This window comes from Oncorhynchus gorbuscha, linkage group LG06 (assembly GCF_021184085.1).
Source record: "Oncorhynchus gorbuscha isolate QuinsamMale2020 ecotype Even-year linkage group LG06, OgorEven_v1.0, whole genome shotgun sequence".
NCBI classification, from domain to species: Eukaryota; Metazoa; Chordata; class Actinopteri; order Salmoniformes; family Salmonidae; genus Oncorhynchus; species Oncorhynchus gorbuscha.
The window spans coordinates 43,426,745-43,452,236 of NC_060178.1; the positions used below are offsets into that span (position 1 = coordinate 43,426,745).

The 25,492-nt window shown below is 43.6% G+C and overlaps 1 protein-coding gene across 1 annotated transcript; it reads left to right on the forward strand.

Moving 5' to 3' along the window:
* Positions 1-5,791: 5,791 nt before the first annotated feature.
* Positions 5,792-23,846, forward strand: LOC124037148 (beta-1,3-galactosyltransferase 2-like). Its single transcript, XM_046351810.1, has 2 exons — positions 5,792-6,574; positions 21,424-23,846. Exon 2 carries the CDS (start codon positions 21,818-21,820, stop codon positions 23,117-23,119), a length of 1,302 nt encoding a protein of 433 aa, XP_046207766.1. The 5' UTR covers positions 5,792-6,574; positions 21,424-21,817; the 3' UTR covers positions 23,120-23,846.
* The last annotated feature ends 1,646 nt before the right edge of the window (positions 23,847-25,492 follow it).

Consider the following 25,492-nt stretch of genomic DNA (forward strand, 5'->3'; position numbering starts at 1 on the left):
AAAGTCAAGGTATTGGAGTGGCCATCACAAATCAAATCAAATCACATTTATTTGTCACATACACATGGTTAGCAGATGTTAATACGAGTGTAGCGAAATGCTTGTGCTTCTAGTTCCGACAATGCAGCAATAACCAACGAGTAATCTAACCTAACAATTCCAAACCTACTACCTTTATACACACAAGTGTAAAGGGATAAATAATATGTACATAAAGATATATGAATGAGTGATGGTACAGAACGGCATAGGCAAGATGCAGTAGATGGTATCGAGTACAGTATATACATATGAGATGAGTAATATCGGGTAGGTAAACAAAGTAGCATAGTTTAAAGTGGCTAGTGATACATGTATTACATAAAGATGCAGTAGATGATATAGGGTAAAGTATATACATATACATATGAGATGAGTAATGTAGGGTATGTAATCATTATATTAAGTAGCATTGTTTAAAGTGGCTAGTGATATATTTTACATCAATTTCCATTATTAAAGTGGCTGGAGTTGAGTCAGTGTGTTGACAGCAGCCACTCAATGTTAGTGGTGGCTGTTTAACAGTCTGATAGCCTTGAGATAGAAGCTGTTTTTCAGTCTCTCGGTCCCTGCTTTGATGCACCTGTACTGACCTTGCCTTCTGGATGATAGCGGGGTGGACAGGCAGTGGCTCGGGTGGTTGTTGTCCTTGATGATCTTTATGGCCTTCCTGTGACATTGGGTGGTGTAGGTGTCCTGGAGGGCAGGTAGTTTGCCCCTGGTGATGCGTTGTGCAGACCTCACTACCCTCTGGAGAGCCGTACGGTTGTGGGCGGAGCAGTTGCCGGATCAGGTGGTGATACAGCACGACAGGATGCTCTCGATTGTGCATCTGTAGAAGTTTATGAGTGCTTTTGGTGACAAGCCAAATTTCTTCAGCCACCTGAGGTTGAAGATACGGCTGTGATTATAATCGAAGAGAATTCCCTTGGTAGATAATGCGGACAATATTTGATTGTGAGACAACATTGTAAGTCAGGTGAACAGAAGGACTTGAGTTCCTGTATGTTGTTGTGGTCACACCACGTCTCGTTAATCATAAGGCATACGCCCCCGCCCCCGCCCCTCTTCTTACCAGAAAGATGTTTGTTTCTGTCGGCTGTGTGAAGAAACCAGCTGGCTGCACCGATTCCGTTAGCGTCTCTCGAGTGAGCCATGTTTCCATGAAACAAAGAACGTTACAGTCTCTGATGTCCGTCTGGAATGCTACCCTTGCTCGGATTTCATCAACCTTGTTGTCAAGAGACTGGACATTGGCGAGTAGTATGCTAGGGAGTGGTGCGCGATGTGCCCATCTCCAGAGCCTGACCAGAAGACCGCTACGTTTCCCTCTTTTACGACGTCTTTCTTTTGGGTCGCAGGCTGGGATCCATTCTGTTGTCCTGGGTGGAAGGCAGAACACAGGATCCGCTTCGCGAAAGTCATATGACTGGTCGTACCGATGGTGAGTTGACCTTGCTCTTATATTCAGTAGTTCTTCCCGACTGTATGTAATGAAACCTAAGATTACCTGTGGTACCAATGTAAGAAATAACACGTAAAAAAAAAAAACTGCAGTTTCCTAGGAACGCGAAAAGAGGCGCCTCAAAGCCCTGACCTCAATCCATAGATCATTTGTGGGCAGAACTGAAAAAGTGTTTGCAAACCGAAACATTTGAACAAAGTTAAACAATTTAAAGGCAATGCTGATTGAGTGTATGCAAAACTTCTGACCCACTGGGAATGTGATGAAAAAAAAAAAAAACTGAAATAAATCAAATAAATCTACTATTATTCTGACATTTCACATTATTAAAATAAAGTGGTGATCCTAACTGACCTAAGACAGGGAATTTTTACTAGGATTAAATGTCAGTAATTGTTAAAAACTGACTTTAAATGTATTTGGCTAAGGTTTATGTAAACTTCCGACTTCAACTGTAGATATTCCATTTAAAAAATCTACCGGTTCCAGCTACAATGTCTACACTGTATTTTATGTTCATTTAATGGTTTTTCTTTCAAAAACAAGGACATTTCTAAGTGACCCCAAACTTTTGAACGGTAGTGTATTTGAAATAGTTTCTGAAGCCAGACTTATACATGTTTGTGCAATTGCTACGATAACATACATCAATTAAATTTCACCAACGAACCCAGGTACAGGTACACACCTGGAAACCTTGAAACTCCAGGCAATTAGTGTATGATTATGCTTGAAAAAGTTGTTTCTGTTAAATAAAAAACTCAAATGTGGATATTTTCTAATAATTTACATTAGAAACCACAGAAACACAAACAATTGTCACGTCTACTTCCGCTCCTCCTCTCTGGCGCTCGTTGTCACCAGTTGTCTAATCATTACGCACACCTGCCACCATTTATATGTGCACCTGCGCCTCATGACACTCACCTGGACTTCATCACTCCTGATTACCTTCCCTATATCGGTCACTCCCTTTGGTTCTTTCCCTAGGCGTTATTGTTTCCCTTCCTGTCTGTACACTACCTGTGTGTCTTGTTTTGTCCTATGTTTGTTTGTTTATTCAATTTTTCACTCCCTGTACTTGCTTCCCAACTCTCAGCGCACACGTTACAGAATAACTCCTCACCAAAGCGGAGCATCAGGGAGTGTTTTTGTGTTGGTAGGTGACGTTGGGTCGGGATGCTGCTGCCGGAGCAACCGAGGATGCATCAGCAGGCTCATCAGGTTCACAAGACTCTGTTGGCCGGTCAAGCGTCTGGTGCTGAGTCTACAGTGGATGCCCCAGCAAGCTCGTTAGGCTTCCATGCCTTAGCTGGCTCGGCAGGTTCACAAGACTTGACAGGCTCCCACGCCTCATCCGGCTTGACAGGTTCCCGCGCCTCAGCAGAGGTGACCAGTCTGACCAGTCGGTGTCCTTTGGCTGTAGATGTGTGTCAAGGAGGGGCTACTGTCACGTATACTCCCCGTCCGGGGCTCTAGGTCACCAGGGTGCCCATTATTACGCACACCTGTCACCATCGTTACGTGCACCAGCGCCCCATCAGTCTCACCTGGATTTCATCACCTTCTTGATTACCTTTCATATATCTGTCACTCCCTTTGGTTTCTTCCCCAGGCGTTACTGACTCTGTTTGGATTTCATGTCTGTACGCTTTTCGTATTTCTTGTTTTGTACTTCGTTCTATTTCTTTATTAAATTATTCAATCCCTTTACTTGCTTCCCAACTCCCAGTGTACACATTACAACAAGACAAAATGAACTGTAATATACTTTATCCCTCTAGAGTCACTGTATTATTTCACAAAACAAACATTGGTTTATTGATTAGGCTAAATTAGAGAATGTTTAAACGTTTTCTCTTGTGTGGCAATGCTCAAGTAGGGTCTCTGGTTAAGAATCTACAGTAAGGCATAAATCTGAGGACAAAGAGATTCTGAGACATCACCATGCTTGAGGCTTTTGCTTCAGGATATTGCTTCTGCATTCAGGGGATAACTCCCAGTTCATCTGCAACTGCACCCCCTAAAAGCCCTAGCATGGAGATGAAAGAAGAAAATTAAAACAAAGAAGACTATTGTAAAATAAAATTGGGCAAAATGTCAATGTACTGTATAATAAAAATAGGTAGCTAGAAAAACATTTATTATTCGCTTTGTCACTGGACAGTTCTTTTCAGCCTTCACAAATATGGAGAATGGGCTATGATGGAAAGCATAGAAATGAGACATTATTCAAATGGTAAGGTGCATTCAGTTTGCTATGCTAATGTGTGGGCTATTTGTATTTGAACTGATTGCTTTGCGCAGAAAAGGAATGGCTGTGACTGAAAAAAATATTTCAAAAACAGATGTCTATTTGTGAACTAGCTATATTGTGGTCCCTGGCTGGCACTACATTTATTTTATTGACAGTGTGCGGCCTTATTGTCTGTACTGAGCCAAAGCACACCTTCTTTAACCTTCTGTTACTAAACACTATATTGTTAATTCTACACAGCAAGGCACAAGGCAGAGCTCCACAGGATGATAACACTAAAAAAATAAAAGCTATTGTATCTATGGTTATTCATACAATCCCTCAGAAGTGCATAAGTTCAGAATTCAGCACCGGGCTATGCACCAGTCAACCAGACTCTTCCAGATCCGCGAGTGAGATTTCTCTCACTCCCGAGCTTTCTCTCACTCCCGAGCTTTCCCTCAGTCCCGAGCTGCCCTTCAGTCCCGATCTGCTCCTCAGTCCAGTGGGGTTCTGGGTGAGGACTACTAGGCCATGGTCGGCGGCGAGGGTGGACTATCCAGGGACGCGAGGAGAGGGGATTAAGACATTGACTGAGTGGGGTCAACGTCCCACGCTGGAGCCGCCACCATGGACAGACGCCCACCCGGACCCTCCCTATTGTTTTGAGATGCATTCGGGAGTCCTTAGGGGGGGGGGGTTCTGACACGCCCTGGTCGAAGTATTTTGTGTTTATCTTCATGTATTGGGTCAGGCCAGGATGTGGCATGGGTTTTTGTATGTGGTGTGTATATATTGGGATTGTAGCTAGTGGGGTGATCTAGCAAAGTCTATGGCTGTCTGGAGTGGTTCTCAATCAGAGGCAGGTGTTTATCGTTGTCTCTGATTGGGAACCATATTTAGGCAGCCATATTCTTTGAGTTTGTCATAGGTGATTGTCCTTAGTGTCCTTGTTCTTGTCTCTGTGTTAGTTTACACAAGTATAGGCTGTTTCGGTTTTCATTATGTTTATTGTTTTTTGTAGTGTTTGTATTTAGATTCGTGTTACGTTTGTTCATTAAAACATGGATCACAATCTACACGCTGCATTTTGGTCCGACTCTCCTTCACCACAAGAGAACCGTTACATCAGCTGCATGAAAACATTTTTCAATCTACATTAACTGTAGAACTCTTGCAAATTGTAGATGCTGCATAATGCACATTAAATATGTAGGCCAATGTTGATTTTAACTGAGGCAGCTTCATTTTATGAACAAATAAGATCAATCATTCAATCAAATAAATGACCAGCATGTGAATGCTCAGCAGGCTGGTGTATGTCCATAGCCTCTGCAGAGTTGGCATGTCTTCTAATCTACAATATGTGAGCGTTTATATGAAAGACACAAGCGATAAATAAAGCGAGAGAGAGAAGAACCTGTGTGAGAGTATTCCTCCCCACGCTGACAATTAATGATGACAATTTTAATTTTGATACGCTAGCTGTTCCCTTGTTCAGCCAGGCCAGACGAGTCCAGGAAGTCACCTATCTAATAAATGCCACATGATATTAATGTGCCAAGGCACTGCCTGTAACCTGGCAGCTGTGGGTGAATCAATCACAGACTAAGCTTTACTTTCTACTGACATATACTCTCTCCCTGGCCTAGTAGCAGAGCTAATGGCCGCAAAAGCAGTTCTGTCAACCAGAGGTATCCTATTAATTATGTAGTCCCTCACCCGTGCCGCTGAGATACCTTACAATATTTACAGTGTTCGTCCCATCTGCATCACATAGCTCTCATCGGCTATTATGATACTGAACCACAGAGTTACAGTTCATGAAGAATCCGACACGGGGTTTTCATAAACTTGTACATTTGTATGGTGTGTGTGTGAGGAAAAAAACGTGTCCATCCATCAAGCCCACACAGAATTAAATCCCTTTAGGTGAGGAGGGGAGGAGGGTAGAGGACCGGAGTGAATCTAAAACGGGTCACGTGGATCACGTGTGACCCCCTCTGCTAAATATGCAGTGACGTTTGAGAGCTCAGTCAGTGTAGCAGAGTCTGTCAGCCTGCCTCTGCCTCTGCTTCCACGCTACAGCTGCTACTTCTTCTCCCGCTGCAGAACAACGGAGCCCAGCCGAGAGGAGAAGAGCTGGACAGAGAGAGGGAGAGAGAGAAAGAAAAATAGGAACGAGAGCTTTTTCCTCGAGATTCAGGATCATGTTCTACTGCAGCCATCCTCAGAAACCCTGAGTGGAGGGTTTTTTCTCTTTTCCTTTCTCTCTCTCTCTCTGTCAGACTGCCTAGCAACATGAGGGACTAGCCGCAGCACTTCAACCACAGCTCGGCTCTGTCGTCCCTCAGCACTGCTTTCCTTTCCTTCAGCAGAGCAGGCTGAGGATAACAGATACATAAAAGAGCAGTGAAGAGGAAACAAATGGCACAGTGAAGGCTTCTGTTTTATTTTCGGGCACATTGCAATAAGGGAAGTGGGGACAGGAGGAGAAAGAGAGAAACCGGTGCGACCGTTGGAGAGATAGGAAAGGTGTAGTGCTGAGACGAGGATTGAAAATAGGGGAGAAATAACCCTAAACCTGAAGTCTTGGTGAGGCAGAGGAGGAGAGGACACAGGCTGTGGAACGCACTGTGACAAATGGATGAGTGTTACACCAACCATAATTCATTCAGACCCGGGTGAGGTGGATGTGTGTTGCGTGATTAGGCAGACAGGGTGGAAGTGGACATTACCCCAGATTTCTGAGAAGAGCAGCAGTGTTGGCGTGCCGAGTGTGTCGACAGACGGCACCAGTGATCACACAGTCCGTCTGCCAGTCACATGAGGAGGTACAGTACTATATGTTTCATCAGCTCTGGCACTCAACCTCCCCCAATCCTCATTATTAATTTACCCCCCCCCCTCCATTCTCCTCTCTCCCATCCTCCTCTCTCGCTTCACAGAACATTTGTGGGTGTTAAAATCTCAGTTTGAGGTAAAAAGTGTTGTGAGTGTTATACCTGAGTGTTGATTCTAGTGGTGCTTACATCAGTGGCATTGAAATTGACACCACCTGCAGTGAATAAATTAAGTGTTCTTTGAATCACAGTAGAATACTATACTGCGTTGAGTTAATTATCATTAACTCTCTGAGTTAAAGACAGCGGGAGAGGCCTCATTATTATATTTCCCAGCATGCTTTGCTGCAGGTGGCTTTTTAGAATAGTTGTTTTTTTATCTATATATATGTGTATGTTTCTTGTGGACATTGATTTAATAATTGATCTTCTACTACACAAAGTAACAATACACTAAATAACAGATATTTCTAAACGAATCCAATCTGTATGTTATTAAGCTTATTTCACTAATTATTGAGTTGGTTTCTCCAGTTTAGATAGTCTCATGTATCATTGTTCCTACCTTGGCAGTCATTCTAACAACAGATTTCAGGTGATTTAAAGTTCCAATTGTTAGATATCCTATAAGAATGGTATAACACTTTGCAAGCCAGCATAATGTGACTTGCCAAAGTGGCCTACAAACCATGAGTTTAAGGCCACTGTGCTAGGGTAGAGCTAGGCTGTCAAAGTATGGTATTGTCCCAAAAAAGTTTTGTATTGTCATAAATAATGTAACTTTAGTTGGTGAAGGCTATAAGACTGAAAGCCATCAAATGCAACAGCCTTGTCTCTGTCACTAGCAAACACAGTCGTGCAGGAACCCCTAAAATTCCCTTGAAAGGCACCCTGGGAAATAAATATGCAAATAAAGCTTTACACTCTACAGTGTTAAAACACAACCCCAAAATGTGTTACTGTAACACTACAGGTGTTAATTCCCTAACACAGAGGAAGTGTAACAGCATTAGCTCTAATAAAGTATTAATTTCAGTCGGAATTTGCAACACCCAACAATCTTGGGGTGTTAATTTGTCAACACTTTGTCAAAGTTTTAGTTTAACTCTATTTGAGATGGTCACATAATTTCTAAGAAAGCATTAAATTGAAAACTGTGGGTGTTAAAATCATAATAGTAAATGTGCTATCCATCTATGCATCCATCTACCAATATATCCTCTTCCCACAGCATAGCCAGGCTCACAGCTCTGTCGTTTACAGCCCTTTCAAAACCATTACCTGCCTGATCCAGTGATTCATGCTGGCACGCCGGGCAGATCTCATTGATCCAATTCAATTAACACTGTCTCTATCCAATGCATCATGTCCATCCCACTGACTGGGGAAATTGGCACACTGGCCCAGATGCTTAGGGATGGCTAATTGCTGAGATGTTCCTTTAAAATGCATGAGGTTTGGCTCTTCATCTGGTTCGCAGGATTCCCCCTCTATTAAGAAACTTAAAAAGGATCTCATTTTCAAAGCACGTCATCATTTATTGCAGCAGATTAACCTGCAAACACACAAAACCCAACACAGCAGCTTAACAGATGACACACAAACAACCCAGCAAAATGACTTAATGCACAAGACACACACAACCCAACATAGTGAATTCACCTATGACGCACACAGACACAACATAATACAGTGATTAAGTCTATGACACACACACATATAACCCAACAGCAGCTGCATCGTCAACAAAGATCACCTATTCTCATTTAATTAAACGATTCATACTAAGCTGCACCCATTCTGAGGGTTTGCTGTATATCTCATAAATACTAATACAGTATCAGAAAATGCCTCCGAGTTGCTACGGCTGAATGTGATTCGAAGGCATCAGATATGGCTGTGTGTACATCAGATGTGGATTTCTGTACAGGGGGGCTCCGGTGGCCTGGCCTAAATTTGACCAGCGCCTAGGCGATGAAGTAAAGTAACACCCCGTCAATCCAGTAACATTAGCCCACACACACATTTTCTCAAGGCCTGCCTTTCCTGCTTGTACTCAAGATTATCCAGATAGACACAGAACAAACAAGCCACGATTGAACACAGAGAATGAGAAAGAGACAGAAAGCAAGAAAGAAAGAGGAGTGAAGGTGTACGTTTACCAGAAACCAATATACAAATAATACACTCGCACCGAATGAAGCACAATAGCATGTAATTCCCAGTACATTCCCCATGTTTGAAAAAACCCAGAAAACTAAGAAGTCAACCCACAGAGGACAGAACGTAAGAATACAAAGTAAAGTTGTGAGTAGATTCAATCAGACCCATATTCACGTCTCCACTAGGCCTACTTGAACATTGCTGTAAATGTTGTTCAGGATGATGGTAATAACAACACAAGCCTCTAAGTTATTTATAATCATAACATCAGATTAAAATGCCTTTAGATGTGAGAGCGATGGGGTCAGAGGTACCGTGTGAAATTTCAGAACACTAAGCAATTCATTTAGACCCGTTCTGGGGAAGCAGCACACACAAACACACACACACACACACACACTTACCCTACATTATTCATCTCATATGCATATGTATATACTGTACTCTACATCATCGACTGCATCCTTATGTAACACATGTATCACTAGCCACTTTAACTATGCCACTTTGTTTACTTTGTCTACACACTCATCTCATATGTATATACTGTACTCGATACCATCTACTGTATGCTGCTCTGTACCATCACTCATTCATATATCCTTATGTACATGTTCCTTATCCCCTTACACTGTGTATAAGACAGTAGTTTTGGAATTGTTAGTTAGATTACTTGTTGGTTATCACTGCATTGTCGGAACTAGAAGCACAAGCATTTCGCTACACTCGCATTAACATCTGCTAACCATGTGTATGTGACAAATAAAATTTGATTTGATTTTGAAGACATCAGCACTGGATGGAAAGAGCATAAAGGCTATTCTTAGAAAAAATGGCATGTTCCGACTGAGGTTTGGGTTGAGTGATAACTGCTTAACTAACCTCTTGAAACTAAGGAGCACTATTTTCGTTTTTGGAAAAATAACGTTCCCAAAGTAAACGGGCTATTTTGTCAGGACAAGATGCTAGAATATGCATATAATTGACAGCTTAGGATAGAAAACACTCTAAAGTTTCCAAAAACGGTAAAAATATTGTCTGTGAGTATAACAGAACTGATATTGCAGGCGAAAGCCTGAGAAAAATCCAATCAGGAAGGGACTCTTATTTAGAAAGCTCTGCGTTCCTATGCGTCCCTATTGAGCAGTGAATGGGATATCAACCGGATTCCTTTTTCTATGGCTTCCCTAATGTGTCTTGTGTCACAATACATAGTTTCAGGCGTTTATTTTGAAAAATGAGCCTGAACGACAACATTGTGTCAGTGGTCAGCTGGTGGCTCTCAGAGTGATTTGTGCGTAATAGACAAATGCGGCCATTGTTTCTCTCTTTCCTACTAAGAAGCTACCTGTCCCGGTTGATATATTATCAAAAAGATATTTGAAAGACACCTTGAGGATTGATTATAAAAAATGTTTGCCATGTTTCTGTCGATATTATGGATCTAATTTGGAATATTTTTCGGCGTTGTCGTGAGCGCAGTTTCCGGTGGATTTCTCAACCAAACATGAAGTATAATCTGAGATATTTCGGCTATAAAAATAATCTTTATGGGACAAAATAAAATTTGCTGTCTAACTGGGAGTCTCGTGACTGAAAACATCTGAAGCTTATCATAGGTAAACAATTTAATTTGATTGCTTTTCTGATTTCCGTGACCAAGTTGCCTACTGCTAGCTGCACATAATGCTATGCTAGGCTATCGATAAACTTAAACAAATGCTTATCTTGCTTTGGCTGTAAAGCATAATCTCAAAATCAGAGATGACAGGGTGATTAACAAAAGCCTACGCTGTGTTTCACTATATTTCACTTGTGATTTCATGAATAATAATATTTTCTATAAATATTTTTTGGCTGTTGCATTATGCTAATTATTGTCAGTTGATGACAATTCTCCCGGGAGGGGTAGTTCTAAGTTAATGCTTTGGCCTCAGACTGACCCTCACGGAGTCTGGCTGTAACAATAGGGGAATACAGCCATAGCATTGTATTACAGTCATAACATGTACACATATTGAAAACTTGTGAGATTGCTTTATCAAAACAAATATCACAGTTATGGTTGAGGTACGTGTGAAGAGTAGTCTACCTTGAATGGTTTATTCAATCACATGTATTGTGTGCACCACAATGTCCTCTCTAGACCCATTCAGCCCAACATGCAGTTAGTTGTCAGCTGGTCGGATTTCAGCAGCATTTGTCTGGTATACATAAGGTCATTTGTGTCATCAAATAAACCAGTCCCCCCAAAAATTACTATCCAGAGACCTTTGTTTTGGCCTCAATAAACAAACATATAGCATCACACACAGCTCAGTATTGAATATCAGACTGCATTTGACAGAGTGCCAATGGCAACTATGAAACAAAGAACGATCGATACTCTGACAAGGCTCGCATTTATAATAACTGACCGTCAACATATTAGACCATGGACTTTAATAGGATGAAAAACTTACACAATGTTAATCTTTAAACTCGGTTTGACTGTCACAAAAACAAAAAAAAACATTTGAAGAGTTTATTTCCAAAACACATTTCCACCGGTCTAATGTCCATTGCTCGTGTTTCTTGGCCCAAGCAATTCTCTTCTTATTATCGGTGTCCTTTAGTATTGGTTTCTTTGCAGAAATTCGATCATGAAGGCCTGATTCACACAGTCTCCTCTGAACAGTTGATGATGAAATGTCTGTTAATTAAACTCTGTGAAGCACTTATTTTGGCAGCAATTTCTGGGGCAGATAACTCGAATGAACCTATCCTCTGCAGCAGATGTAACTCTGGGTCTTCCATACATGTGGCAGTCCTCATGAGAGGCAGTTTCATCATAGCGCTTGATGGTTTTTGTGACTGCACTTGAAGAAACTTTCCAAGTTCTTGAAATTTTCCGTAGTGACTGACCTTCATGTCTTAAAGTAATGATGGATTGTCATTTCTCTTTGCTTATTTGAGTTGTTCTTGCCATAATATGGACTTGGTCTTTTACCAAATAGGGCCATCTTCTGTACACCACCACTACCTTGTCACAATACAACTGATTGGCTCAAATGGATTAAGAAGTAATTCCACAAATGATCTTTGAACCTTTTACGACTAGGGGGCAGTATTTTAATTTTTGGATAAAAAACGTTCCTGTTTTAAACAAGATATTTTGTCAGGAAAAGATGCTCGACTATGCATATAATTGACAGCTGGGTAGAAAACACTCTATCGTTTCCAAAACTGCAAAGATATTGTCTGTGAGTGCAACAGAACTGCTGTTACAGGCAAAACCCAGATAAAAATCCAATCAGGAAGTGCCGCATTTTTTGAAACCGCCTCATGCCAATGACTCCTTATATGGCTGTGAATGAGCTACGAATGAGCTTACATTTTCTACGTGTCTACAGCATTGTGACGTCTTTTTACGCATTTATGTTGAAGATTAGCCATAAGGGACCACATTTAGCAAGTGGTCACATGATGTCTCCCGCCAAAAATCTTGCGTAAAGTACTGAGGTAGCCATTTTTCCAATCACTTCTTATGAGAAACCAATTTTGTCGACGGATATATTATCAAATAGATATGTTAAAAACACCTTGAGGACTGATTCTAAACAACGTTTGCCACATTTCTGTTGATATTATGGAGCTAATTTTGAAAAAGGTTTGCAGTTGTAGTGACCACATTTTCTGGTCGATTTCTCAGCCAAATGTGACGAACAAACGGGAACTATTTCACCTACAAAAATAATATTTTGGGAAAAAAGGAACATTTGCTATCTAACTGGGAGTCTCCTGAGTGAAAACATCTGAAGTTCTTCAAAGCAAAGGTAAATGATTTAATTTGATTGCTTTTCTTATTTTTGTAAAAATGTTGCCTGCTGCCAGCAGAGCCTAGCATAGCATTATGCCATGATAAACTTACACAAATGCTTGTCTAGCGTTGGCTGTAAAGCATATTTTGAAAATCTGAGATGACAGTTTGACTAACAAAAGGCTAAGCTGTGTCTCAATATAATTAATTTGTGATTTTTATGAATAGGAACATTTTCTAGTGGTATTTATGTCCGCTGCGTTATGGTAATTCGTTTGAGACTATGATTACACTCCCGGATCCGGGTTTGAGAGCCACAAGAAGTTTTAACAAGGCACACCTTTTAATTGAAATGAATTCCAGGTGACTACTTCATTAAGCTGGTTGAGAGAATGGCAAGAATGTGCAAAGCTGTCATCAAGGCAAAGGGTGGCTATTTGAAGAATCTCAAATATAAAATATATTTAGATTTGTTAAACACTTTTTTGGTTACTACATGATTCCATATGTGTTATTTTATAGTTTTGAGGTCTTCACTATTATTCTACAATGTAAAAAATAGTACAAATAAAGAAAAACCCTTGAATGAGTAGGTGTTCCAAATACTTTTGACCGGTAGTGTATGTACATTACATGAAATCCAAATAAAAATCAAATTACATTACAGGTTGTAATGCAACAAAATTGGAAAAAACCCATGGGGCATGAATACTTTTGCAAGGCACTGTAGATACTGATAAAACACATCAATCTCTTTCATAGGTTCTTTAAACAATAATAGCTGATTTACCAACATTTCTGAAAATGGATATATAATGGTTTGGAAAGAAACTCTTCATTTGGACATTTTGGGCCTTGGTGTTCTGTTAGACGCCATTAAATGGTGAAATCTATCATTAGGTGTGATTTGAGAAGCATCAGTCATTAGCTGGATTAAAATATTACCATGCAGTCTTTGATATTTTTTACTGAGGTGGAACTGCTGGGGCCTCAATTATCACTACTGTAACTAATTGGCTGGTGTGACAGTGATGGGAGGCAAGGAAATACATTAATGAAGCATCACGTTCAGCCTAATCACTGAAACGCTACCAAAAGAGATGCCTGCCTGATGCCTGATCAGACGGTGTGAAATTTCACTTGATTAGACAACGGTGTAATCAGGAAGTGTATAGGAGATGTTCTACCCACTGTGACTATTATAACCTACCCTAACAAGAAACCGTGGATTGATGGCAGCATTCACACAAAATTGAAAGCGCAAACCATCGCATTTAACCATGGCAAGGTGGCTGGGAATATGGCCGAATACAAACAGTGTAGTTATTCCCTCATTAAAGCAATCAAACAGCCAAAACGTCAGTATAGAGACAAATTAGAGTCGCAATTCAACGGCTCAGACACAAAACGTATGTGGCAGGGTCTACAGACAATCACAGACTACAAAAGGAAAACCAGCCACGTCGCGGACACTGACATCTTGCTTCCGGACAAGCTTAACAGGTTCTTTGCCCACGTTGGGGATAACACAGGGCCAACGATGTGGCCCGCTACCAAGGACTGTGGGCTCTCCTTCTCCGTGGCCGAAGTGAGTAAGACATTTAAACGTGTTAACCATTGCAGGGATGCCGGCCCAGATGGCATCCCTAGCCACGTCCTCAGAGCATGCATAGATCAGCTGGCTGGTGTGTTTACGGACATATTAAATCTCTCCCTATCCCAGTCTGCTGTCCCCACATGCTTCAATATGGCCACCATTGTTCCTCTACCCAAGAATGCAAAGGTAACAACTAAATGACTATCATCATGAAGTGCTTTGAGAGACTAGTCAAGGACCATATCACCTCCATCTGTCACCCTGTCACCCTCGACCCACTTCAATTTGCTTACCGCCCCAATAGGTCCACAGACGATGCAATCGCCATCACACTGCACACTGCCCTATCCCATTTTGACAAGAGGAATGCCTATGTATTCCTAACAATCTGCACCCAGGTGGTGAAGACTGGGACACTGGGGCCCCACAAGGGTGCTTATTTAGCCCCCTCCTGTACTCCCTGTTCACCCATGACTGCGTGGTCATGCACACCTCCAACTCAATCATCAAGTTGGCAGATCACACAACAGCGGTTGGCTTGATTACCAACAACGATGATGAGACAGTCTACAGGGAGGAGGTGAGGGCTCTGGGGGTGTGGTGCCAGGAAAATAACCTCTCACTCAACGTCAACTAAACACAGGAGATGATGGTGGACTTCAGGGAACAGCAGAGGGAACATCCCCCTATCCACATCGACGGGGCCATCAGACTGTTAAATATCCATCACTAGGACTTTACAGGCGTTGTGAGTGCCTTATGCATAGACTTTAAATCACTGGCCACTTTAATGAATTAAACGCAAGTCAATTTAATAATGTTTACATATCTTGCATTACTCATCTCACATGTATATACTGTATTCTATACTATTCTACTGTATCTTAGTCTATGCCGCTCTGATATTGCTCCTCCATATATTTATACATTATTTATTCCATTCCTTACTTAGATTTGTGTGTATTGGGTATATGTTGTGAAATTGTTAGATATTACTTGTTAGATATTGCTGGACTGTCGGAACTAGAAGCACAAGCATTTCCCTACACCCACAATAACATCTGCTAAACACATATATGTGACCAATAACATTTGATTTGATTTGACAAACAACACGTCGACATCTCCTCTCCTGCGAATGTGCTTGTGCTCCCACACGTGTGTGCATACTGTATTAGACTCCTGATAATTATTCCATGTATAGTCGACAACAGAAACCTTTCGGGCATTTGATTTGCTCTGATGTAAAGTGTGTTAACCTTTAAAGCAAAGCCAGCCTTGGCCACTCTCATCCTGCCCTAATTGCCTGCACAAGGTAAGCACATTAAGCTCAAAAGGTTAGCATGCTCCCATCCAGTTGTTGTGACAAATGAGTAAACACTTTCTCCCTCTCTCTCTCTCTCACTCACTCACTCACTCACTCACTCACTCACTCACTCACTCACTCACTCACTCACTCACTCACTCACTCACTCACTCACTCACTCACTCACTCACTCACTCACTCACTCACTCACTCACTCACTCTCAACTTCTAACATTACACATCATAACACATGAACAAACACAATGCCAATAAACAAACAAATTGAAAGTAAGAGAGAAAGAAATGGCGTAAGAATTCAGGAACTGAGCTGTTTGTGTCTCAATTATATGGAAAGAAACGTAGGCCCCTCAGCCTGCCAATATCTGGCAGCATGTTTGTGTGTGTGTGTGAATGTCTGTGTATGTGTGTGTACTCATAGAGAGAGAGATGGCAGGGTGGCTTCTCTCCACGCAGGCAGAGAGGCAGGCAGGCGAGGTATTGATAAGCTGGAGGTGCAAGGTGAATGGTGGATGAAGGCTGATATCGCCGGTGGCTGGCGGAGGCTCTTGCAATACTGCTTGCTGGAGCCTGAAATTTCCTTTGACAGATGAATCTCCGTCCCGGCTGGTGAGGCATGGAGCGGCGGGGGGCTGATGACACAGGCTCACCAGAGCGGTGCAGAGTAGCGTTAGCCAGCGTCATGTTGTGCAAACCTGCAATTTATACTTCCGCCCCTGGCATTAAACCCGGCTGATGATATGCAAGAAGCCCCCCTACCATTCCATTCTACCTCCATCATCACCAGCCCACTAGCCCTAAGGAGTTTACTTACAGTTCTAGTACCAGACAAATGCTTTATTTTCCTGTTGTGTTATACACTATATATACTCCTTCTAAGTAGTGGATTCCACCCGCCAACCCTTCCTTTACGCTACTACTACTCTCTGTTCATCATATATGCATAGTCACTTTAACCATATCTCCATCTACATACTACCTCAATCAGCCTGACTAACCGATGTCTGCATGTAGCCTCGCTACTTTTATAGCCTCGTTATTGAAAAAAGCCTGTCTTTTTACAGTTGTTTAATTTCTTTACTTACCTATTGTACACCTAAGACCTTTTTTTGCCTTATTTGTAAGTAAACATTTCACTGTAAGAATACCTGTTGTATTCGGCGCACGTAACAAATAAAATTGGATTTGATTTGACTATTTCAGCCACACCCATTGCTGACAGGTGTATAGAATCAAGCACCCAGCCATGCAATATCCATAGGGAAACATTGGCAGTAGAATGGCCTTACCGTCATAGGATGCCACCTTTCCAACAAGTCAGTTCATCAAATATCTGCCCTGCTAGCTGCCCCGGTCAAATGTAAGTGCTTTTCTTGTGAAGTGGAAACGTCTAGGAGCAACAACAGCTCAGCCGCAAAGTAGTAGGCCACACAAGCTCACCGAGCAGGACCGCCAAGTCATCATCAGTCCTCGGTTGTAACACTCACTACCGAGTTCAAAACTGCCTCTGGAAACAACTTCAGCACAACAACTATTCGTTGTGAAGCATAAGAAAATGGGTATCCATGGCTGAGCAGCCGCACACAAGCCTAAGATCACCATGCGGAATGCCTAGCATTGGCTGGAGTAGTGTAAAGCTCTCCGCCATTGGAGCAGTGGAAACATGTTCTCTGGAGTGATGAATCACGCTTCACCTTCTGGCAGCCATATGGACAAATCTGAGTTTGGCAGATACCAGTAGAGCGCTACCTGCCCGAATGAATTTGCCAACTGTAAAGTTTGGTGGATGAGGAATGGTCTGGGGCTGTTCTTCATGGTCTGGCTAGGCCCTTTAGCGTTAAGAGCATACATAGGCATTCTAGACGATTCTGTGCTTCCAACTTTTTGGGAAGAGTTTGGGGAAGGCCCTTCCCTGTTTCAGCATGACAATGCCCCCGTGCACAAAGCGAGGTCCATACAGAAATGGTTTGCCGAGATCATTGTGGAGGAACTTGACTGGCCTGCACAGAGCCCTGACTTCAACCCCATCAAACACCTTTGGGATGAATTGGAATGCCGACTGCGAGCCAGACTTAATCTCCCAATATCAGTGCCGACTTCACTAATGCCCTTGTGTCTGAATGGAAGCAAGTCCCCACAGATCAGTGTGGAGGAACTTGACTGGCCTGCACAGAGCCCTGACCTCAACCCCATCAAACACCTTTGGGATGAATTGGAATGCCGACTGTGAGCCAGACTTAATCTCCCAACATCAGTGATGACTTCACTAATGCTCTTGTGGAAGCAAGTCCCCACAGCAATGTTCAAACATGTAGTGGAAAGCCTTCCTAGAAGAGTGAAGGCTGTTAAGGATCGGACACTTTTATTCAATTTTCGTCAAAAATTAAATTTGAACATACATACTAATATTAATTTCCACAAAGTTTGCTGCTTCAGTGTCTTTAGATATTTTTGTCAGATGTTGCTATGCAATAATGAAGTATAATTACAAGGATTTCATAAGTGTCAAAGGATTTTATTGACAATTACATGAAGTTGATGCAAAGAGTCAATATTTGCAGTGTTGACCCTTCTTTTTCAAGACCTCTGCAATCCGCCCATGCTTTCAATTCACTTCTGGACCACATCCTGACTGATGGCAGCCCATTCTTGCATAATCAATGCTTGGAGTTTGTCAGAATTTGTGGGGTTTTGTGTGTCCACCCGCCTCTTGAGGATTGACCACAAGTTCTCAATGGGATTAAGGTCGGGGGAGTTTCCAGGCCATGGACCCAAAATATCAATGTTTTGTTCCCCAAGCCACTTAGTTATCACTTTTAACTTATGCCAAGCTGCTCCATCATGCTGGCATTGTTCGTCACCAAATTGTTCCTGGATGGTTGGGAGAAGTTGCTCTCGGAGGATGTGTTGGTACCATTCTTTATTTATGGCTGTGTTCTTACGCAAAATGTGATTGAGCCCACTCCCTTGGCTGAGAAGCAACCCCACACATGAATGGTCTCAAGGTGCTTTACTGTTGGCATGAAACAGGACTGATGGTAGCACTCACCTTGTCTTGTCCGGACAAGCTTTGTTCCGGATGCCCCAAACAATTGGAAAGGGGATTCATCAGAGAAAATGACTTTACCCCAGTCCTCAGCAGTCCAATCCCTGTACCTTTTGCAGAATCTGTCCCTGATGTTTTTCCTGGAGAGAAGTGGCTTCTTTGCTGCCCTTCTTGACACCGAGCCATCCTCCAGAAGTCTTCGCCTCACTATGCGTGCAGATGCACTCACACCTGCCTGCTGCCGTTCCGGAACAAGCTCTGTACTGGTGGTACCCTTATCCCGCAGCTGAGTCAACTTTAGGAAACGTTCCTGGTGGTTGCTGGACTTTCTTGGGCACCCTGAAGCCTTCATCACAACAATTGAACCGCTCTCCTTGAAGTTCTTGATGATCCAATAAATTGTTGATTTAGGTGCAATCTTACTGGCAGCAATGTCCTTGCCTGTGAAGCCCTTTTTGTGCACAGCAATGATGACGGCACGTGTTTCCTTGCAGGTAACCATGGTTGACAGAGGAAGAACAATGATTCCAAGTACCGCCCTCCTGTCGAAGCTTCCAGTCTGTTATTCGAACTCAATCAGCATGACAGAGTGATCTCCGGCCTTGTCCTCACCTGTGCCAACAAGAGAATCACTGACATGATGTCAGCTGGTCCGTACTTTGCAATTAATTGCAATTCATCTGATCACTCTTCATAACATTCTGGAGTATATGCAAATTGGCATCATACAAACTGAGGCATCAGACTTTGTGAAAATGTATATTTGTGTTTTTCTCAAAACTTGTGGCTATGACTGTACACATTTCACAGTGTGTGCGAGACACTGTGGCTTGTAGGCCTCTCCAGGTCTCGTACCCACTGTGAAATTTGGCGGAGGATCGGTGTTAGGGATACAGGTATCCTGTGTGTGTGTATTTATTTTCTCTCCTTACAGGTGGCAATCATCATTCCCCAATCAGTCATCAATCAGTCGCTAATCAGAAGACACACCTCCTGTTTCCATTACCCTATCACATTCCCTTTCCCTTGGTTTAAAAACCCTGTCTGTTGTTTGCTCTAGAGCTTAATCTCTCTGTCAATGCCATCTGTCTGTAGATCTCTTGTTGGGTTTTTGCAACTACATGTCACTTTGTCCCCACCTGTGAGTATTGGTTTTGTTATGTTGTTTGTTTGACGGTGGGAAAGCGGGGTACCAAGATAAGTCTCCCATGGGCAAACATTACCCGTAGGAATACTTTCTTTAAAAACACTAGTTAGAACTGGGCGGACCACCCACTATATTTTTGGTTAGTTAGTTAGCTGTTGGTGAAGTAAACTAGTCTAGCTTAGGGGTGTTTTTGGATACTTATTATTTCTTTCCTTGGGTCCAGCTCAGCCCCTTTTCCTACTCCCCCATTACCGTGTGTTTTCAAATAAACCATGAGTGTTTGACCGTAATTTAGTTGTCTGTGGTTATTTCGTTCTCACTCTTACTTTTTCACTATTATAATTTGCATGAGGTATGTTACGGGTCTCATTACCATCCCCCCCCTAGACTGTTACGGGTCTCGTTACCATCCCCCCTAGACTGTTACGGGTCTCGTTACCATCCCCCCTAGACTGTCGGGCCAAAAGGGATTCGTAACAATCGGTGATGATCTGGGGGGGCTTCAACAAGGAAAACACCATTCTGAAAAGTGACCACAAATGTGATTATGCATGTAATGCTTTTATTATAAAGGTGCATTTTTAACTATATAACTATGACGTAATTCTCCGCCCATGTAGGCAGCCTAATCTATTGAAGTGAGACCACACATACTATGTGCACTTGAACTGGAGAGGAGAGATAGGTTACTGAAGTTGATGTTGACCTGGTTTTAATGCTAGTCTAGCTCTCTGGAGTTTTCATACATACAGCTCTGCTTTGTTTCACAGTCCTGCTCAACTGTTGGTTACCTAGTTATTGCAAAATTATGTAATAACAATGTAGTTGGTTCTTCAAACAATTCCTCATAATAGAGAACTAATTGATGCCGACTGGAACATGGCACTGGTTGTTTAAATGACTCACAAAGAAAGAGAACAGCTGGTCATTACCTAATTATTAAGTAATTACTGTTTTACCATGCAATTTGTACTATGTGCATACCAGAAAGTAGACTGTAAAGCAAAACACAACTGATATAACATTCTCAGAAGTCCCCTGCTGGTATACATCCACAATGACATGCTCATGGATGTATGCAATATCACCTCCACAGCTCCCTAATACATATCTATAGTACCATAAATAGTTACAACACCCACACACATGCACGTGAGTATGAATGCACGCACACACGCATGGACACACATGCCCCTGTCTCCCTTCCCCACTAGCACCTACACCCTATCACCCATGGCAGCCATCATCCAGACGTAAGAACTCACACTCTTCACTCCATCTCAATTCCCCATTATTAACAATCCACCACAGGCGGAGTGTTTACGATGCAGACATTTAAGGCCAGTGAAGATGAGTGTCGGGTTTTGCTGACCTCATGGAAAATGCAAATATAAACTACAATAGGTATTTACCATGGTGAATGGCTAACATTATACTGTACACATAGAATCCATTCTATTGGATTCTATTTCTTTGACTGTACATTACTCATGCAGTGCAGCAGAGGGGTTTCATATTTGATTAGATGAGTCATTCTGAATTACTTTGATCATCTGCCACTAGGAATAAAATGCAAAGAAACAACTAAACACAAAGTCAAAGCTGAATAACTTTAAATAAGCTTTGCTCCTCTTCATGGGGATATAGTAAAATCTATACAATTTAAACAGTTTACATATGTATGACTCAACGCCATACAATTCTACAGTAGTAGGAACATTTCTCAGCATTTGCCAAGCCTGTTTCTCTGTTCTGTCTTCCCAGATAAGAGAGGTGATCCACTAAGAAGGAGACTCCAGTCTCTGATCTGAAGGAGCCCGTACCTGGAGCATGATCCTTGGTGTGTCTGCAGAGCCAGTGAAGAGCCTGGGACCGGCCTCCATGGCAACAGAGTCAGCACCCTCCTAGCTCTGCCAGGGGATGCAAGAATAGCTCGGCGAGGGGGCTCACCCATCTCCCTCCTAGCTCTGTGTGGGGCTTCAAGCAACCCCTTCCAGGGCGCCTTGTAGGTTCGCCAGGGGGCTCACTCCCACCCATCTGCCAGCTCAGATAACCCTCTGGCTGTTGGCAAACACATGTTTGACGTGATCGAATGTGACTGCCGCCACGCCATCCAGAGCAGCTGCAGCCCCCTGCTCCCCCTGCCTGCTGATCCACCATGCAGTGGAGACGGCGGCACTGCTGCCCCATGAAGATGACCTGGACCATGAAGCGCTCGCTCTTCCGGACCCACATGGCAGGTCTCCTGTCCCTGGCCCTCCTCTTCACTCTCTTCCTCTTCTTCAGCCACCAGGACTGGCTGCCAGGCCGGACCGGGCCCCGTGACAACCCCCTGACCTACACCGTTAGGGGCTTCCGCACAGCCAAGACCGAGGCAAATCAGAGCTTGAGTCTGCGGAACCTTTGGCGAGAGACAGGCTATGTGCCTCCAAAGCCCCAGCTTAACCTCAGCTCCCAGCAGGCTGAGGGAGGCGGTGGAGGGGAAGCCATGGTGGGTGTAACAGGACTAGAAAACTCGATGAGCGCCAACAACAGTTTACAGCAGGAGATGGGCGTGGGAGGGAGGCTCAATTCCCAGCCCTACCGCTACATCCTCAACGAGCCCTTCAAGTGCAGGGACAGTACCCCGTTCTTGGTGCTGCTGATCGCTGCAGAGCCAGGCCAGGTAGATGCCAGGAACGCTATCCGGCAGACGTGGAGCAACGAGAGTGTGGCCATGGGTCTAGGTTTCGTCCGACTCTTCCTGCTGGGTCTAGGGCGGAGCTCTGACAGGTACACCCAGACCGCTATTGAGGAGGAGAGCTGGGTTCACCATGACATCATCCAGCAGGACTATCAGGACACATACTACAACCTCACCATCAAAACCCTGATGGGCATGAATTGGGTGGCCACCCATTGCCCGCAGGTGCACTATGTCATGAAGACAGACAGTGACATGTTTGTTAACACGGAGTATCTCATCCAGAAGCTGCTGAAGCCCGAACTCCCACCCAGACAGAGCTACTTCACTGGCTATCTGATGAGGGGCTACGCACCCAACCGCAACAAGGACAGCAAGTGGTACATGCCTCCAGAGCTGTACCCTAGCGAGAGGTACCCCATCTTCTGCTCGGGAACCGGGTATGTGTTATCTGGGGACATGGCGGAGAGGATCTATCAGGCGTCTCTGAGCATACGGAGGCTGCACCTGGAGGACGTTTACGTGGGTATATGCCTGGCCAAGCTCCGCATAGACCCCACACCGCCACCCAACGAGTTCCTCTTCAACCACTGGAGGGTGTCCTACTCCAGCTGTAAGTACAGCCACCTCATCACCTCCCACCAGTTCCAGCCCAACGAACTGATCAAGTACTGGAACCACCTGCAGACCAACAAGCACAATGCATGCATCAACATGGCCAAGGAAAGGAATGGGAGGTATAGACACAGGAAGTATCACGCAGAGAGACCTCAGTGATGATAACTCTACTTACTGTGGGAAGTCTGGACAGGAAGACAAAATGGTAAGGAAGCGGACAAGAAGAATGATTGGATCTGGAAAGGGCATGTTAAGAGAGCTATACACTACCTGGGAAAGAGCAGTGCTTTTGGTATTGTGTAGAGTCAATTAAAACTATTTTTTTAATTTGAGAGAGATGTTATGTATTGTAAACCTGTTGAAAACTCTTTTTAAAAAGGGCAGTGACTTTCCATGTTTATGTGCAATATGAAGCATGCACACAAAAAAACTGCATAGTGGGGATTCTGCCACTTTCAGGTGCAAATACAATGATCAGAGAGACAAGGCCAGTGGTTGATGGGGTTTTGTGACACAACAGGTAGGTCACTAACTGTGGGGACATTTCTGTCAAAGAACTATAAACAATTAATAATATTAAGAGTATTGACATGGGATGGGAAAAGGGAAAGAGAGAAATGCATCACTACCTACAGAAATGATGAATATATTTATGATGTGGACCACTAATGCTGCCCTCATTCTCAATGTTTACTTTACATAATTATCATGAAATATGAATTAAAAGGGTTTACCTGTCAATATGCCATATATTTTTTATTTACAACCAAGGTGAAAGCACTCAGAATAACAACTGAGATTGTATTTTCTAAAGCTTTACATTGAGTGTGACGAGTCTGCACATGAGCAATCAATTAAATAACAACTAAATGTATTGAAATTCTCAGTTTTTTTTTGCTTTTGTTGTTTGTAATTTTGAGTAACGCCTAACTTGACACTGCCGATCTTCCATTCACCATTATACACCAACAACTCATTTTGCCATTTTGCAGTCAACATCCATTTACATATATTATCAGGTAAGAAGGTAAGACCCAGGTGCAGACAGGTAGAATTAACAATGGTTTAATAATCCAACAGGGGCAGGCAATAGACAGGTTAAGACAGGCAGGGGTCAGTAAACCAGAGGTGGGGCAACGAGATATCGGACGCCATTATACACCAACAACTCATTTTGCCAGGCAGGCAGGTAGAATTAACAATGGTTTAATAATCCAACCAGGTTCATCGGACGGCAGGCAGGCCCAGGTTCAGGTTAGGCAGAGTTCAATAATCCAGAGGTGGGGCAAAGGTCAGCAGACAGGCTCACGGGCAGGCAGAGTGATCAGGCAGGCGGCCTCAGTCAGGACAGGCAAGGGTCAAAACCAGGAGGGCGAGAAAGAGATATTGGGAAAAGCAGGAGCTGAGAGCAAAAACTCTGGTTGACTTGACTAACTGGCAACAGACAAACCGATAACACAGGTATAAATTACACAGCTGATAATGGAGAAGGTGGGCTACACCTGGAGGGGTGTGGAGACAATCACAAAGACAGGTGAAACAGATCAGGGTGTGACAGTAAACCCCCCCCCCCCTCTAGGGGCGTCACCTGGCGTTCTACCTGGATGCCTACCTGGTTGACGGCGGTGGAACTCGGCGATGAGGCCTGGGTCCAGGATGTCTCTCGCAGGGACCCAACACCTCTCCTCCAGGCCATAACCCTCCCTGTCAACCAGGTACTGGAAACCCCTGCCCCATGGTCGAACACACTGAATGGCCATCGATGACGCAAGGAGGAGGCGTGGGCCTGGAAACAGAAGACAAAGGTCTGTGAGACATGGACTTAATCCTAAACATATGGAAAGTAGGGTGAATACGGAGAGTAGGGTGTAACAAAAGACAAACAGCAGTGGGGTTAATGACTCTAGAGATGGGGAATGTGCTGATGAAACGGGGAAAGTTTACAGGAGTGATACTATCTGCCCGAGCCGATAGCATGGAGCAGGGGTCCGGTGGCGAGCCACTTGTCACCTATACATGGAAGTGGTCTTCAACAGAGCGGTCCAGGCTCTCTTCCAGGTATGGCAACTGTGACGGATGACATCTGGTCAGAGGGATTGCTGACTTCCTCCTCTTTCTCGGGGAAGAGCGCTCGCTGATATCGCAAGGAACACTCGAAGGATGAGAGACCCGTGGCAGAGCAAAGAAGGGTGTTGCGGGTGTACTCAACCCATAGCAGTTTCTGACTCCAGATGGTAGGGTTGGCGGAGACTAGGCAGTGAAGAGTCGGCTCTAAGTCCTGGTTGGCTCGCTCCAACTGGCCTTTGGACTAGGGGTAGAATCCAGAGGGCAGGCTGGCCGATGACCCAATGAGCGTGCAGAACACCTTCCAAAACCAGGAAAAGAACTGCGGACCCCGTTCGGAGACCATGTCCACCGGGAGTCCGTTGATCCGGAAGACATGCTGCCCCATAAGCTGGGCTGTCTCCTTGGCCGAGGGTAGTTTGGGGAGAGGAATGAAGCGGGCAGCTTTGTAAAACCTTTCGAGCACCG